Source organism: Lacerta agilis, chromosome 17, assembly GCF_009819535.1.
Source record: "Lacerta agilis isolate rLacAgi1 chromosome 17, rLacAgi1.pri, whole genome shotgun sequence".
NCBI lineage: Eukaryota > Metazoa > Chordata > Lepidosauria > Squamata > Lacertidae > Lacerta > Lacerta agilis.
This window is the reverse complement of record NC_046328.1, coordinates 39,797,877-39,814,056: the sequence shown is the minus strand read 5'-3', so window position 1 is coordinate 39,814,056 and position 16,180 is coordinate 39,797,877. Positions and strand designations below refer to the sequence as shown.

At 55.0% G+C, this 16,180-nt stretch overlaps 1 protein-coding gene across 1 annotated transcript; it reads right to left on the bottom strand.

Annotated features, from left to right (window-relative positions):
- Positions 1-4,517: 4,517 nt before the first annotated feature.
- CRABP2 (cellular retinoic acid binding protein 2) lies at positions 4,518-15,931 on the bottom strand. The gene is made up of 4 exons (XM_033136016.1): positions 15,808-15,931; positions 8,167-8,345; positions 5,369-5,485; positions 4,518-4,805 (listed from the first exon to the last, which is right to left on the bottom strand). Exons 1-4 carry the CDS (start codon positions 15,875-15,877, stop codon positions 4,755-4,757), a joined length of 417 nt encoding a protein of 138 aa, XP_032991907.1. The 5' UTR covers positions 15,878-15,931; the 3' UTR covers positions 4,518-4,754.
- Between the last annotated feature and the right edge of the window lie 249 nt (positions 15,932-16,180).

Below are 16,180 nucleotides of genomic sequence, written 5' to 3'. Positions count from 1 at the left end.
TGACCAGAAAGGCGGTTCCGATTCAACACTCGGGAGGGTTTTCTGAGAGCAGGAGCTGTGCTCCTCCTGAAGGTGGTGGTCTCCTCCCTCGGAGGCCTTTAAAAGATGCTTCAACTGTGTTTCCTGATGACCCTTGGGGGGGCCCTCCCAACTCTATGGTTCTCCAACCTGGTGCCCTCTGGAAGTTGCTGGGCTGCGGCTCCAACAGCCAGCAGGGCAGGTGGTCAGGGGTGGTGGCAGCTGCAGTCCAGCAGCATCCGGAGGGCACCGGGATGGGGAAGGCCGCTTTGCCCGCATTTGCATTCTAGAGCATGGGTTGGGTGGGCAGAGAGGGGCAAAGCGGAGGGGGGGGGGACCCTTTCTTGGGAACTTCCTTTGCTGCTAATTCTCTGGCTGGCCGGCAGGAAGGAGCCCATTTGCACTTTGGGGTGGGGGGAGCGAGGTGGAAGTCTGAGGCACGGCAGGGTGAAGCTCGGAGCAAGTGGAGTTTAAGCTTTCCTTCAGCAGTGTACAGATATTCCGGGTCTAAATACCCAGCAGCAGAGCCGGCGCCGTGGGGCACCTGTTCCGAAACATCTTGACTGCCTACGGTTGCACCAGAGCGCCGCTTGCTGGCGAGGCACTCTTTGCATGCGCAGAGGCGAATTGTTACCAGGTGGAGAGGAGGCGGCTCGCTCGGTTAGCTGCCCCCTTGCAGCAAAAACGGCAGCGGGCCCGTCACGCCCTCGGAGCGCAGGACAGGAGAAACGAGGCAGAAAAGTCTGCGCGGGAGGCGCATTTCAGTCCCCTCGCCTGCATGGTCTCTGCAACCGACCTTGTGGTGGCTCATCGGAGAAAAGCGGCAAGCCCTTGAGTTGCAGGAAGATTTTTTTTAATCCTGCCGTGTGCGTGGATGGGGTTACCAATGCCAAGAATTCTGTGTTATCAACCACCGCTGGACTGCACCCCCCCTCCCGGTAAATTGTCACTTTTACTAAGGCAATGGCCACTTTTTTCTGTTTCCCCCCGTTTCCTTTCCTTCTCACCTGTTCTCCCCCTCCCTCGGTGAGGAAGAACCTTGAATGGCAGGGGTTGAGCTCGATGACCAGAGGATCCCAAGCTCTTCCATTCCGTGAACTCCCAGGGAGAGACTCGCTATTCGGCTGCTCTTTGAGGCCACGGCAGCTCCTTTCACAATAAACGGCGTCGTCTTCAAGGTGCCACAGGACTGACTCTTTGCTGCTGCTGCTGCTGCTGCTATGCGCAGGTGGGGCGGAGGAAGCTCGGTTTCGGTTCTATGACCCTCGCCAAGCGGCGGGGGTGGAGGGGAGAGGGGTTAACAAATGGAGGCGCCCTACAGGTAAACTACCTGGGACAAGCCTGGGCCAGCAGCCTGTTCCGAGAAGTGCGAGACGGGACCCCCGGCCTGGGGCTGCAGAGGGCGGGGGCGTCGACATCGGGCTGGGGAGAGGAGGGAGAAGCCGCAGCTGCCCCAGGAGAACTTCAGGCTTCCCCGGTCCGTTGTGGCTTCCGCGGGCCGACTGTAATTTCGCATCGGGGCGCTTGGGAAGAGGGCGCTGCGGTCTCATTCGAGCATCATCGGAAGGTTGTGCAGCCTCGCGAGGGCCCAACTATGTGCCTCCAGGGAGCCCACGACCCCAGGAGGGAACGATCCCGTGGGCACCACGTTGGAGACCCCGGACAGGCGGGAGATCGTTGTGCCTGCGCAAAGGAAAGCAGCAACCTGCCTCTTTCATGCCCCTCCGGCACTCCTTTTGGGTTCCTCCCACAATGTATTTGGGGGGGCATGGAAAGGTTTCAAGCAGGGACCTTGGAAGAACAAAGGCAGCCCCCTTAATTTTTTGTGTGTGGGGGCACACCTGAATGCCGCTTGCTGCCTTCCTCCCTGACAGGCCATCCATCTCTTTCAGAAGTGGGGAGCGGCCGGGTGTCGCAGCTGCTCTGCCTCGCAGCCCCTGAGTCTGGGGCGCGGTGGGGGGCGAGCTGGGTATTCAGAGCCCGGGCGACCCTCTTTGGTGGCCTCTGACCTGCCCGGGCGCCTGTATGAGGCGGTAGGTGGGGGTTGGCATTCCCACTGCATTGAGACAAAAGAGGGGCTGAGGGAGGTCGCTCTTTGTCTTGGGGGATGAAAGAGCGCCAGGGAGGGGAGGGGGCTTGCCGAGACCCTCGCTTTCTCGCCGGCCTGGACTTGCTCAAAGGAGACAGGAAAACAGAATTATTATTGGGGGGGGGGTTGGGAAAAGTTTTCTCCTGCGCCATCCATTTAAAGCGCTCTGGTCCCACTTTCAGCAGGCATGGATCGGCTGCCCCCCCCCGGCCCAGATTTTTGGGAACTGTAGTTTGATTCCCCCATTGCGCATGGCTGAGCGTTCCGTAGGAAGAGGGTCTGGTTTTTAAACTGCTCTGGGAATTGTAGTGGCAGGAGGGACATGGTTCTCCTAAGGCTTCTCAACAGCACTCTGAACAAACTACAACTCCCAGGATTCTTTTTAGCAGTATGAAGCCGGCTTCTGGACAGTGGGACCCACTCTTGGTCTCGTTCGCTGGAGCCTTTCTTCACACGCAGGGGGATGATTAAGAGGATCAAACCCATTCCTTGCTTGGGGGCGGCGACTCTGGCTGCGTGTGTCTTAGGAGCCCCCCCCCCCCCCCCGACCTTGCATTAAACAAAGGTAGCGGCCCATCCATCTCCCTATTCTCAGCTGCGACAGTGGCCTCTGGGTGCCCCCTGAGCCCAAACCACTTTTTCAGGTGGAAACGTACCAGAGAAAAACCAGGTAGGCAGCCCCCCCCTCCTTTGTACCTCTGCAAACAGCCATGTGGGTGGGGGAGAAAGCGGAATATTCTCTTGCACACACAGAAAGGGAATCTGCTACCTGAAATTAACCTGTCTGACATATTTTACTTCTCAGTGTTTCAATGCACAGGTAAATCCCGGAAAATTCCTAGGTAGAAGCAAAGAATCCAAGCCGGTTAAGCAGGAAATTGTTCTTAAGTAGATTGACAAAAGGCTTGATTATTTCGGGGTGAGGTTGTTTGATTTGGGTCACTTAACCTTGAGAATAGGGGTGTGTGTCTATGGCAGATGAGAGATAAAAAAAATAAATCACATAAGAAGAGCCCCTCTGCTGGATTAGGCCAAGGGTGCACCTCTAGTCCAGCCTCCTCTTCTCAGGGTTCACATATACCTAGGATAGAATGCCTCTGGACCTGGAGGCTCCACAGGAACACCAGAAGAACCTAGTTGCTGCTAGATCAGGCCAAAGGGGGCCCAGCAGGTCCAGCCTCCTCTTTTCACAATGAGCAACCAGACACCACAAGCAGACTCTGATCCCAGCAGCAGCAGCAGCAACACTCTCCCAGTTTGTGATTCCCAGCAACTGGGATTCAGAAGCATCACTGCCTCCCATAGTGCAGGCAGAACACAGACACCCAGCTAGTAGCCCCTGGATAACATGCAGGGCTCAGAAACACCAGTAGCAGATTTGTTTCAAAAACGAGGGTCTCTCTTCCCAACACTTTCTGAGTGACACATGCCAGAGATCTGACTCTTTCCTGGATTTTGAGGGTGCAACTGAACCGTTTATGTGCATGGCCTTTTTTGCGGGGGGGGGGGGTTATCTTTGGAAGCAAAAGATCAAGAGGAAGAAAAAAGGGCAAGGCAGACAAAAATGTAGACACTTTTTTAATGAGACATTTATTAGGAAGGAAGGCAAACATCAAAGAGGTGGCTTTTGAACAAGAGACTCAGTGCTGACACAGGGAGGTGGTTGTGGTGGGGTTTGTTTTGGGGGAGGGAGGAAGTGGTTATATCCTTTTTCTTCTTCTTTTGTTAGTACAAGGGTAGCAAATAAATACTTTTTAAAAATCCTAGAAATTAACACAGAAGGTCCAGAAGTAAGAAGGCATCTCAATTGGGGTGTGTGTGTGTGTGAAACTCAGCTAAATTACACCTTTTACACTGAGATCTGGTGGCCCAGAGGGGCAGAGCTGGCCATCAAGATGCTCTGCATGAAATGAAATGAAAACCTGGGCAGCCTGTTTGGTTTTAGTTTCCTTTCCCAAGATGCTGAGCAAGAGGGGGCTCAGAATGCAGGGCTTGTGTCAGGGGGCCCAGGAAAATGGCAGCCTTGGAGAACAGAAGAGTAGAGTTGGAAGGGGACTCCAAGGGTCATCCAGTCCAACCCCCAGCAATGCAGGGATTTACTTGGGAGGTGCAGGGGGAGGGAGACTGGGTTGTGCCCCCCTCATCTCATCTTGTGCCAACAGGAGGGGGGGAAAGAGAGGTCAGTGCTAGGGGGACTCTGGCACACACACACCCTCCCCCCCCATCTGATCCCAAATCTCACAACCGGATTCTGAAACAAGGGAATTCTCTGTCTGCAATCCCCGGGGAGGGGGGGGTCACGGACCCTTCGCAAACAAAAGGGTGGCTGGACCCCAGAAGAGAATGGAGGAAGGGGGGCAAGGATGCTCTGATGGGGGCATCACAAGGACAGAGCCTGCTTTATCCGTTCCCCCACCCCTTTCCTCCTCTCAGGCTGGAGGGAATGTGATGAAGAGCCAGCTGCTCTGCGGAAGTCTTTCTGCATGTAGCACCCTCTGAGCATGGGCAGAGAGCGAAAGGGTGACGGGGAGGGCAGGCACAGGGGGGTGGGTGGGCTGCCGTGACCCAGAGTGGAAGATCCCTGCCCATTGGACCCTGCTGCCCCAGCCTCCCCAAATCCAACCGCCACCCCACAAGCAGGCCTCGCTCACTCCCGGATGTAAATCCTTGTGCAGACGACATCGTCGGCCATCATGGTCTGGAAAAAACAAAGAAAGATGAAATCAAGGACAGCAAAAATGGGCACAGCAGAGAGAAGGGGCGGGGGAGTATCCTGCCAACGGTCCTCCTTAAGGTGTTGGCAGGGAGATGGCAAAACGGGGGAAAGGTGTTCAGCCCCCATCCTGACCCCTCCTCCCCACCTGAAACGGACTGTGTGCCTCACTCTGGGTGGGGAGGAGGGGCGGCACACCCAGTTCTCAGTTCTGGAAACCAAATTCCTGGGCTGAGGAAGACTTGAAGGCGCCTCGTTCCTGATTTCCTAATTTCTAAGAGTAAGTCTGCTCCCGCTTCTAAGTCAAAGGAGGTGCAAGGGGGTCTAGCCCAGTGCCAGAGCCCCTGCTTGGCATGCAGAAGGCCCCTGGCTCCATCCTCACCGACAGCATCTTCAAATAAAGATCAAGAATATCGCTTGCCTGAAACCTTGCCAGGCAGTGTCAAAATAATGGAGCCAAGGCACTTTCCTGTGTCCCTGCTCAAGTGTCCTAAACTGCGGGGGGGGGGGTGTAGACCTGGGGGTGGGCGGGAGGGAGGCTCCCTTACCAGAATGAGCTCCCCATCGTTGGTCATCTCCCTGGACCAGCCTGTCTTGGGGCCATCGCCTTTCAGCAATCGCTGCTCACAGACCATCTTGTTGTCGCTTTCCCACTTGGCCAAACTCTGTGGAGAGAACAAAGGGGTGGGAGAGCCCCCCCCCCAGCCAGTGAGATGTGGAGCCTGCCAGCAGCCGACAAAGGGCTGACCCCCTCCCCATCAAAACCCCCACCTCTGCCCCCCAAAGGCGCTCATTTGTCACTCGGCAGGCAGCCGGAGCTGGACGAGGGCAACTGGCTCCCCCCACCCAATTTAGGCTGACAGCTCCATCCATCATATCCAAAGGGCTGGCCAGGAAGGGGGAAGGGGGGCAGGTGGTGGGAAAAAGGGAGCAAGTCCTTTGGGGATCTAAATCATCTCCGTCATGGTCCTCAGCATTTATTATCGATAAAGGGGAGCCGACCTGCTGCCTTGGGAGCCCTGATGAAAATGAGTGGGGGCTCAAGATGCAATAGCTCAGAGGTCAGAATACTGTCCTCCTTCCCTCTTGCAAATAAATAAATAAATAAATGGAGAGGTGCGTGTAAGAGCTGTTGCCAAGGAGAACATGACATACTGGTTAGAGAAGTCACGGAATTGTAGTTGGGAGGGACCCCCAGGGGTCATTTAGTCCAACCCCCTGCAATGCAGGAATCTCAGCTAAAGCACATGGGACAGGCGCCACACAACATCTGCTTAAAAACCTCAGACAAAGGAGAGTCTGCCACCTTCTGAGGTTGTATCCATTCCGTTACCAAATGGATCTTACCACCAGGTTTTAGTCAGAATCTCCTTTCTTGCCATTTGAATCTGTTGGTCCAGGTCCAGCCCACCAGAGCAGCAGAAAACAAGTTTGCTCCAAGGCAGCTGGAGACGTGACCAGCTCAGAGCACAGCAAGGCTGCTCAGACCGAAGCTGCTTTGCGGGAAGAAACGCATCAACGTGCCTAACAGTTGAGGGCGTTTGCAGTGCCTGGTGTGGCGAACAGGAGAGGAAGAGGGGATCTCACGGCCATCTTCAAATATATAAAGGGCCCTGATGTTTGTTTTCTGCTGCTCCAGAAGGGAGGACTCAAATAGCAAGAAAGGCGATTCCAACTAAACAACAGGGATACCTTTTGGGGGGTAAGAGCTGCTTGACTGTGGGGTGGTCTACCTGGGAAGGTGCTGGTCTCTCCTTCACTGGAGACTTTTAAGCAGAGGTCAGGTGGCTGATGCTTAGCCCTACCATTCTGTGATTCTTTGTAGTATTTTGTGATGGATGTGGATTGTGCCAACACCTGCAGAGGATCCTTCCCAAAGGAGAGGTGGGGGGCAAACGCATGCAGATGGTAGGTCTCGGAAAGGGCCAGGCTCTTAGGAGAGAGAGCAGAAAAAGCCTTCTCCCCCCTCCCCCCTCCCCCCTTCTCCATGCCAGGCATCATGTTATAAATTTCTATCAGGCCGCCTCTCACACCTTTTCACTAAACTAAAAAGGTTCTCCAAACTAGAAAGTCCCAAACGCTGCCACCTTTCTTCACAGGGGAGTGTCTCCATCCCCTGGATCACTTCTCTTGCCTTTTTCTGAACCTTGTCCAATTGTGCAATATCCCTTTTTGAGGTGAGCGGTACAGCTTTCCAAATGCGGTTGCACCGGATTTGTATAATGGCATTACGATGCTGACAGTTTTCCTTTCAGTTCCTCCCCTACCGATCCCTAATCTCCGAGGGCATTGTTCAAAGGGGCCAGAGGACAGGACCACAAAGGGCCTTCCGGGACCCCCATGGGGGAAATGCAGCAACTGGGGGAGGGGGCTGGGGGGCTCCTCCCCCTTGCTTTGTGCAGCAGAGTTCAAGGCCCTCCTCCCTCCATTCCCAGGCCAAAGCCCAGCTGGGAAGAAAAGGTTTGCCAAGAAATATTGGACATGGGAGTTAGGGGAGCCCCAATGGACCCCCTTGCAAAGCCAGGATCCATCCAAGAGAGGGGCAGGATGGGGATTGGGGCATCCAAGAGGCAAAGGCAAAGGAGTTACAGCTCAGGGACAGAAGATCCCGGGTTCGATCCCAGACGGTGTTTGCAGGTAGGGCGCCGGGGGGGGGGGAATATCCCGAGACTGAAACCACAGAGAGCTGCTGCCAGCCAGTGTTGAGCTACACGAGCCAATGGTGCAATGCAGTTTCAGAGACTTGTGGGATTGTCAAGTTGGGAGGGACCCTCAAGGGTCATCTGGCCCAGCCCCCTGATTCACGGCTAAAGAATCACTGACAACTTAAAAACCTTCAAGGATGGAGAGCTCACCACCTCCCAGGGAGTCTGTTCCAAACAGCTCATACCCCAAATTTAATCCTTCCTGAACCAGGAGGACTGGAATCTGGTTTTATTTGTAGACAACGTGCTGTAGCTCATTTGGAGAGTCCCTGCTTTGCATGCACCAGGTCCCTGGTGGCATCTCCACTGACAGCATCTCCAGAGAGGTTTGGGGGGGGGGGAAGCCTCTTCCTCAAACCCTGGACAACTGCTTCCGGCCAGCAGCTAAATGCACCCAATGTTATATGGCGAAAGGCAGCTTCCTGCACTTCTGATATCGGCTGCTGAGGCCCAAAGGCTGACGTCAAGCAAAGCAGTTGGAGAGAAGCAAATCCAGCCCAGTTTTGACCCACCAAGGAAAAGAATTGGTGCTCACCTCCCCCCCCCCCCACTTTTCTTGGTCCTTGAGATCTCTGTCTTAAGTTCCGTTTCTCCCTTGGGCGACAGAGGGTGACCCCCCCTCTCCCCTCCCTGCCCCTCACCTTGCAGGGCCTCCCGTCCACCGTCTGCTCCTCGAACTCTTCCCCAATCTTGAAGCTGATCTCGGTGGTGCGGACGGTGGTTGAGGTCTTGATGTAGAAAGACTCCCCGTCCTGCTTGATCTCCACGGCCGGCTTTGAGGCGGCAGCCACAGCGATCTTGCGGAGCATGACATTGACGCCTGGAACGAGACGCGGCAACAGGGAGTGAGGAGAAGGCTCCAAAGTACCTCCCTGCAGGTGGCAGCAGAACATAAGGAGAGCCTGACAGGTGGATCAGGCCAAAGGGGGCCCACCTGCCCCAGCCTCCTCTTCTCACCAGTGGCCAAATGCTCTTATGAACCTAGGAACTCAGATAGACTGCCTCTGCACTTGGAGGTTCCATAAGAAACATCAGAAGAGCCCTGCAGCTGGATCAAGCCGGGGGGCGGGAGCACCCAAGACAGGAGAGTCGGAAACTCAACAGGATGGACGGAAAAGGACCTCACCCACCCCCTTGCTTTCCATTCTTCCTTTCTCCCCGTTGAATTTCAGGGGGGAACCCATCCTCGGGGGGCTATGGGAAAGAGCAGCACTCAGGGCCTTGTGGGTGCAGAATCAGAAGGAGGTAGACAGGCAGCCCCTCTGGGGAAGGCAGACTCTGCTGACGTTTAGGGTATTTTGGGTGCGCCTGTTTCTTCCATGACCTTCCTGGATCAGACTGAGTCACTGGGAAGTCAGTCTTGCACCCACAGCCATGTCTCATTGCAACAGCTTTCCAGAGAGGGGGGGGGAGAGAGAGATGCATGCAGAGGCAGTGTTGACACAACAACCTTGCACAAATGTGCAATTGTGCAACAGACGGGCGAGGGAGGAGATGGCTCAGCAGTGTAAGCGCCGTGGGAAACGGCTTACACTGGCATAGCCCCACTGAAACCCCATGGGGCTACTCCACCCAAGGGACCGCATCTGCAACTGGTGAAAAACTGGCAGGTGAGGGTGCTTGTCTGAATTAATGGGTCCGATTGTCAAATTCAGCCTCTTGGAAAAAAATGAGCCAAAGTCAGTCCTTTGTTTTCCTGGTTCTGCCTGCAGAGGTGGCGCAGCTGTAGGAAAACTCACCCTTTCAGGGAGAGAGGGAGAGAGAAATGGGAGCCATCTCCCTGCCTGCCTCTGGGAACAATTATTGCAAAGGGAAATATTATTGCACAGCCCAGAGGCGTTCCAGGGTCCAGGCGGTGCCAAATTTCCCTTTTCGAAGACTGATTACAAGATGTGAACAGAGATTGTAATTTTATTAGGGGAGTGGCAAGGGTAAGGCCCTCATGAAGAGAGAGGGGGAGAGGGGAGAGAGAGAGGGGGGGGAGACTGCCTGATGTTAGAAAGGATTTTTTTAAAAAGGAAAATAAATTGGCATGTGGGGTTGCCAGGCCTGGAGTGCATAGAGGAAAGTTTTCTCACGGAGAGAGCGGAGGGATAAAAGTTTTCCGCCCTCTCTCCTAATGCTAGAACTGGTGAACATGCAGTGATGCTGAAGGCGCCAGACAGAGAAAAGAAAGCCCTTTGTCACACATTGCAGAGTTGATCTATGGAACTCCCTCCCGCAGGAGGCATAGATGGGCACCAACTGGGACGGTTAGACAAATCTGTGGAGAAGAAGGCAATTGATAGCTACTAGCCAGGAGCCTATGTTCCGCCCTCCCCAGTTGGAGCAGCAATGCTTCTCCACCCCAGTTGCTGGAAGCCACAGAAGGGGAGAGTTGCTCTTGTCCTCGAATCCTGCTTGCGGGGTTCCCAGGAGAAGAGGAGGCAAGAATAGATGGGTCCCCTTTCTCCTGATAAAGCAGCTGGGCTCTTGTGTTCTTACAGCCACTGGCAGGCCGTTGTGCAACTGGTGAGGTTGGTAGGGAAGAGAAACCTTTGCCCAGCTCCAATAAAAATCAGCTTTAAAGGACCTGGAGCCCTGCCTCTCCGTGACCCTCATATGACTGAGGGCTATAGGACGGCCACCCACCAGGGATGCTTTAGTTGTGATTCTTGCATTGCAAGGGGTTGGACTGGATGACCCTTGGGGTCCCTTCCAACTCTACAATTCTATGGCCCTCTCAAAGCAGTGAGAAAGAGAACTAGGTGGGGGGGAGAGAGAGCCGCCCCCCTCTTTGCACTGCTAAAATGCCCATAAAATGCAGCTCGGAGGTGGAGAACCAGGCCCCATTACTCCGTGGGGAAAAAGAGAGTGAGATTTAACAATGCTTTGGCAGCCAAGGTCTCCCCCTCCCCAAATCGCTTTCCTCATTCCAGCCCCCTCCCCATGCCGGCTTATTCCCGCTTCCCCCTCCCCCAGCATCTGAGCCTTTCTGCCCGAATAATTCAGATATGGGGGAAAGGGGCAGCTGAGTGCAGGGGGCGGGCGGGCTGAGGAGTGAAATATAAGCATGTGATAATTATCCCAAAGTATGTTGCACAAGCCCCCTAACCTGGAAAGTATTTGCTGTGACCAGCGCAGGGAGATGGGAGGGGAGGGAAAGGAGGCGAGAAAATGAGAAAATGAAAAATACTAATAAATTGGTGGATTGGAATTTGCCTCCCTCACGGGGTGGGGAGAGGTGTTGCCCCATTTTCTACCCCTAGATTTTGAGGGCCTAGTCCTCCCCCCAAGTCCTGCTCAGAGCATTGCATGCCAAGCGGGTTTCAGTTACGGGGCCTCAAGGTGGTCTCTGGAGTTTTGAAAGGAGGGAGGGAGGGAGGCAGATTCATTCTCTCTCTCTCTCTCTCTCTCTCTCTCTCTCTCTCTCTCTCTCTCTCTATTGTTCCTGGAGAAAGAAGGCTGGGGGTGGAAAGGGAATCTCTGCCCACTAATGCAGCCGGGAGGGATTTTCCAACACAGGTAGGATGGCATCAATCAGAGCGAGATGGAAACATTTAAACTTTTCACTCATTCACACCTGCCAAGACTGAAGCCCACGCTTTAGATGCAATTCAGGTCAGTTGTTGGCACACACATGCTCTCATTTCCAAAGGTTTCTAGACCTCGTGGATGCAAGGGATACACACCCAAACTAGGCTTCTAAGCCAAGGTTGGATGGCCATCTGTCAGGGATGCTTCAGTTACAATTCCTGCATTGCAGGGGGCTGGACTGGATGACCCCATGGGGTCCCTTCCAACTCAACCCTTCTATGATTCTATGTATTGCTACCCAGAGCTCCCAGGAGCCCCCGTGCAGCTGAGCATCCCCATCACAGCCTGTGCCTCCCCTCCACCCTCTTCAAGTGTCTCCTGTGAGGCTAAGGCAGAGCAAAGGATCAAGGGGCACACAGACCCCCCCACCCCTTCCCCCCACAAGGAGAGGGGGCTCAGCCTGGGTTTCCCCAGTCTTCTCCCAAAAGGAAGCTGCCCTAAACAGAGCCACGGGGGTCTCTCTAGCTCAGGTCTGTCTACACCAGTGTTTTTCAACCACTGTTCCGCGGCACACTAATGTGCCGCGAGATGTTGCCTGGTGTTCCGTAGGAAAAATTGAAAGATTTGTGTTTATTTGATTCCTATTCAAGAGAATTACTTTATATATAGTCAATATAGGCACAGAGTTATTTTTTTTAACATTTTCTAATGGTGGTGTGCCTCGTGATTTTTTTCATGAAACAAGTGTGCCTTTGCCCAAAAAAGGTTGAAAAACACTGGTCTACACTGACTGGCAGCAACTCTCCAGGGTCTTGAACAGGGGTAGAAAATGGAGGGGATTGAACCCAGGACCTTCTGCATGCCAAGCAGCCACCCCACTGCTGAATCACGAGAGCCCTTCCCTCTTTCCAGCTGGGTTGCCTTGGCTCAGCTGGGAGAAGGTTTCAGAGAGGCAGAAGGGGAGGGGGCAGGGAAGGCTTTGGATCTGCTGTCCTGCTGAGTTGGGGGCCAGGTAGGAGCCCCTCCTTGAGCTGCCTCGCTGGCCTTCAGGGCTGGATCCCAGGGGGCTGCTTGAAAAGAAAAACACACCCAAGCTCCTCTGGCTTGCCTGTCGCCACCTCCCCACACCCCAGTGGTGGGTGCAACCTCCTGCCTGGCAGATGGCAGGGAGCGCCAGGGGTCAGCAGTCGCGGCCCCTGCGTCATGCCTGGCCCCCAACAGGCATTATTATTAGGAGAGCGGCAGGAGGGGAGGCCAAGCCTGCCCTGCTCCTCCTTCTCCGTTGGGGTGGGGAGAGGTTATTTCAGGAGGAATTTGTCATTGCGGAGCCCAGAGCCAAAGGCCGTGGCACCCAGCAGTGTGCAGGCCTCCATCGCAGGCGGGGTGCAAGACCGGCCTGCCCCGGGGCGAGCTCAGAGCACGGGCCACTCCTGGCACGTGGCCTGGATGAGGCCCTCTGCCAACTCCTCAGCAGCAAAGCGATCTGGTCGCAGGAGCAAAGGAAACAGAGTCATACGAAATCATCCCATCCAGCTCTGCACTGTCTACCCTGGCTGGCAGCAGCGGGTGTCCAGGGTTTCGGGAAGAGTTTATTCACCCCAGGCCTTTCTGAGGTTGAAGCCGGGGCGGTCTGCACAGAAAGCGGATGCCCTGCCACTAAGAAATGAAGATACTTGTTCTTATGGTTCCAGATAATTATGTTCCAGTTTAAATGGGGGCATAAGAAGCTATACTGAAGTCACGCCTGCACAGACTGGTCCCTTCCCAGCCTTACCTGGAGATGCTGCCAGCGAAGGTCGCACCCAGGACCTCTTTCTGCTGGAAATGCTGGGGTGCAGCTCAACTTACACCAGGGGTCAGCAACCTTTTTCAGCCGTGGGCCGGTCCACTGTCCCTCAGACCATGTGGTGGGCTGGACTATATATTTTTTTGGGGGGGGGGAATGAACGAATTCCTATGCCCCACAAATAACCCAGAGATGCTTTTTAAATAAAAGCACACATTCTACTCATGTAAAAATATGCTGATTCCCGGACGTCCGTGGGCCAGATTGAAAAGGCGACTGGGCCGCATCCGGCCCACAGGCCTTAGGTTGCCTACACCTGGCTTACACTAAACCATGGGGAGAAAGAATCATAGAATTATGGAGCTGGAAGGGACCCCCAAGGGTCATCCAGCCCAACCCCCCCCCCCCCGGTGCATAGGAGACATGGGGAGAGAGAGAGAGAACAAAGAACCTCCAAGCTTCTGAGACCATCCTTCTGACCTGACCTGTCCTCAAACACTAGACAGACACACCTGGGGTTGCCAACCTCCTGATCCCATCCTAGGAGAGGAGATCCCTCTCCTTTGTCTGTTTCTCCTGCAGAGACAAAGCAGATCTTTGAATCTCCAACTCACTGGGACAGAACTAGGGATTCTTTCCTATCCAACTCACATGATGATCTTGGCTTCCTTGCTTCCGGCCTCAGAGTGCTGGCTTGCAAGGACCTATGTGTTTCCCCAAGGGATTTGGGGGCGCAGCTCAAGCTCCTGCTGATGTGTAGAGACTCCATGCTCCTCAACCATCCCTCATGCCAAAAGCAGGTCCTTGCCCTCTCCATAGGATGCCTGTGTTCTGTAATGCTTCTGAATAATCCCGGCTGCAAGGGACTGCAGGAGGGGAGAGCTGGTCTGGTGCTTAACTCCTCTTGCTTGCCGATTTCCCACAGGCAACTGTTCAGCCCCTGTAAGGGCAGCATTCTGGGCTAGAGGGACCAGTGGCCTGATCCGGCAAGCTGTTCTTATGTTCACAGCAACCTGGTGTTTTCAGGAGCTGCACTCTAAAGGGGATTCGATGTGCCTTTTGTGGGGGTGGGGGGCAGGGGGAAGCCAACCATCAGAACGTGCATTGGCCAGAACCACCCTGCCCCCCCCCCCGTGGATCCTGTCCAGCAGGAGACTGGCTGGGTAGTGGGGTGTTCACAATTCTGTAAGGTTGCAATCCTGCCACAAGGCACCCAAAAGACCTAGATGACTCTCAGGCAATGCCAAAAGGGCCGAACCCTTTGCACACACAACCGCTTCCAGGGATCTGCCATTTTTTCATCTGAGTCCTGAGTTTCCCTCCTGCTTCTGGATCCGGTTTCCAAACCCTTCCAGAGGCATGCAGGTGGTGACTCAGCCGGCCACGTCAGAGGACAGGCAAAATGGGATTATGAGGATTTTATGGGGGGGGGGCAGGGGTGGAATCCTAGGAAAAGCCCAGACGGTCAGTTCACCTGAATCCACCAAATTAAAATCTCATTTTTTAAATAAAACAAATGGCCAGTCAGCCTTAAGAACAAACGAACATGGATCGTGAAAGTCCTGCTGCAAAACTTAAACAAGTGCTGAGATGGTGGGGGTGGGGATCTCTGCCAAGTAGGAAGAGGAGCCATACTAAAAATGGGCGGGGGTGGGGTGGGGTGGGGGCGCTCATTTAGCCCAGCATCCTGCTTGCCCCGCCTGCTACTTTGGATTAGCAGTCTGAGGTAGACTGCTCCTGACCATGGGGGCTCCACCAGAGCTATCAAGACTAATGGCAGCGGATGGATGCCTCTCCTCTCAATTATCTATACAAAAGGGTAATATATGGGTCTCTCTGGAGTGGCAACGCAAATAGAAAGACCTACAATGGTTACACAGTGGGAGGGGGGGACAGCAGCTCTAAAAAAACAGCCCCTTTCTCTAATAAAATTGCCCAGAGGGGTGGGGGAGCGCTTTCTAGCCTGGTGTCCCCAAAGCCCACTCCCCAAATGGCAAACTTCTCTGGAGTGGCAATGCAAATTCTCAGCTGCGCCTCCCTCCCTCGCGGGGCTGTTCTGAAGAAAAACCGGGGTTGCCGTTACTGTGTGAGACACAGGCGAAGAGGGGACCTCCTGCCTCCCGTCCCCCCCCCCCCCCCGCTAAGTAGGGTTCAAGTCCCATCAGGCTATGTGGGGTTCAACTCCACAAGGTCGAAGCCCACTAGCGCTCTCCGCTCCATCTGCCTAGGCTGGCAGGAGAGGAGCCGCCTTCCGCCTGTGGCTTCTCCTCCCCGCAAGAAGCGGAACGCCAGACACCCCTGCAGGGCGATCGCTCCAGCCGCAAACTTTGCTTCTGGGGTGATGGCGGGGAACACGGAGGCGGGTGCGTTCCTCTAAACACGCGTGAACACGCTGAAACTCCGAAATGGCAGGACGCAGGTCTGCAGGTTCTCAACCCCAATCCAAGCAAATTAAGGCTCCCAACTGCACCCCCTTCTCTTCCCCACCCCAATAATATCCTCCAAGGCTGCACGTTGGGAACCTCAGGCGCCCCACCCCAAACAGCCCCACATCCTTCAGAAAGCAGGAGCCACGGGTGCACCAGACCTCTTCTCTCTCTCCAGCTTATGTTCCCGCCCCCCAGGTTATCGAAAAACAGCAGATTTTAAGATTGCAGAGCTGGAAGGGAACCCCTAGGGTCATCTAGTCCAGCCCACTGAGATGCAGGAATCCAGAAGGCGGCTCCCACTCCAGATATGCCCGGATCCAAATATTGGAGCCATCCGGAAAGCCCCACTCTGTTAGGAGTGGGGAGCCCTCCTCCCAGGGTGGCCTCTGCATGCGCCCCTGCCGGGGCGGACGCATCCAGAGAGGGGTCTAAATATAGAGGGAAAGAGACCCGCTTTCGCAGGAGGGGCAGCGCTGCGTCATCGGCTATTTCTTGGGCGCTTGACTCAGCTCTTCCCAGAAATAAGCCTCCTCCACGGGCGCGAGACTCACCCAAAGCCTTCAGCAGCTCCTCGAAGTTCTCCGAGCTCTTCATCTTCCAGTTGCCGGAAAAGTTGGGCATTTTGGGGCGGGCGTTTGTCTGGCGGCGGCGGGAACGGCAGTAGCGTCGGGAGACCGGCCGGCAGGCGGAGAGGGAGGCGCTGCGCGCAGGTGGGACCTCTCGCCTCCCTCGGAGGAATCGAGCAAGCTCCGGAGCAAAAAGCAAGGGCGCTGCTGCTGCGTCGCCTCTCCTGCGGATCGAGGCCCTCCCGCGCGGAGTTTTGCTCCCGTAGAGAAGGGATGGAGGGATGGTGCGAATGAAAGAGAGCGAGAGAGATGGGGGTCCTTTCCTGCTCCGTCTCTCTCGCTTCCCCTTCGGAGCCTT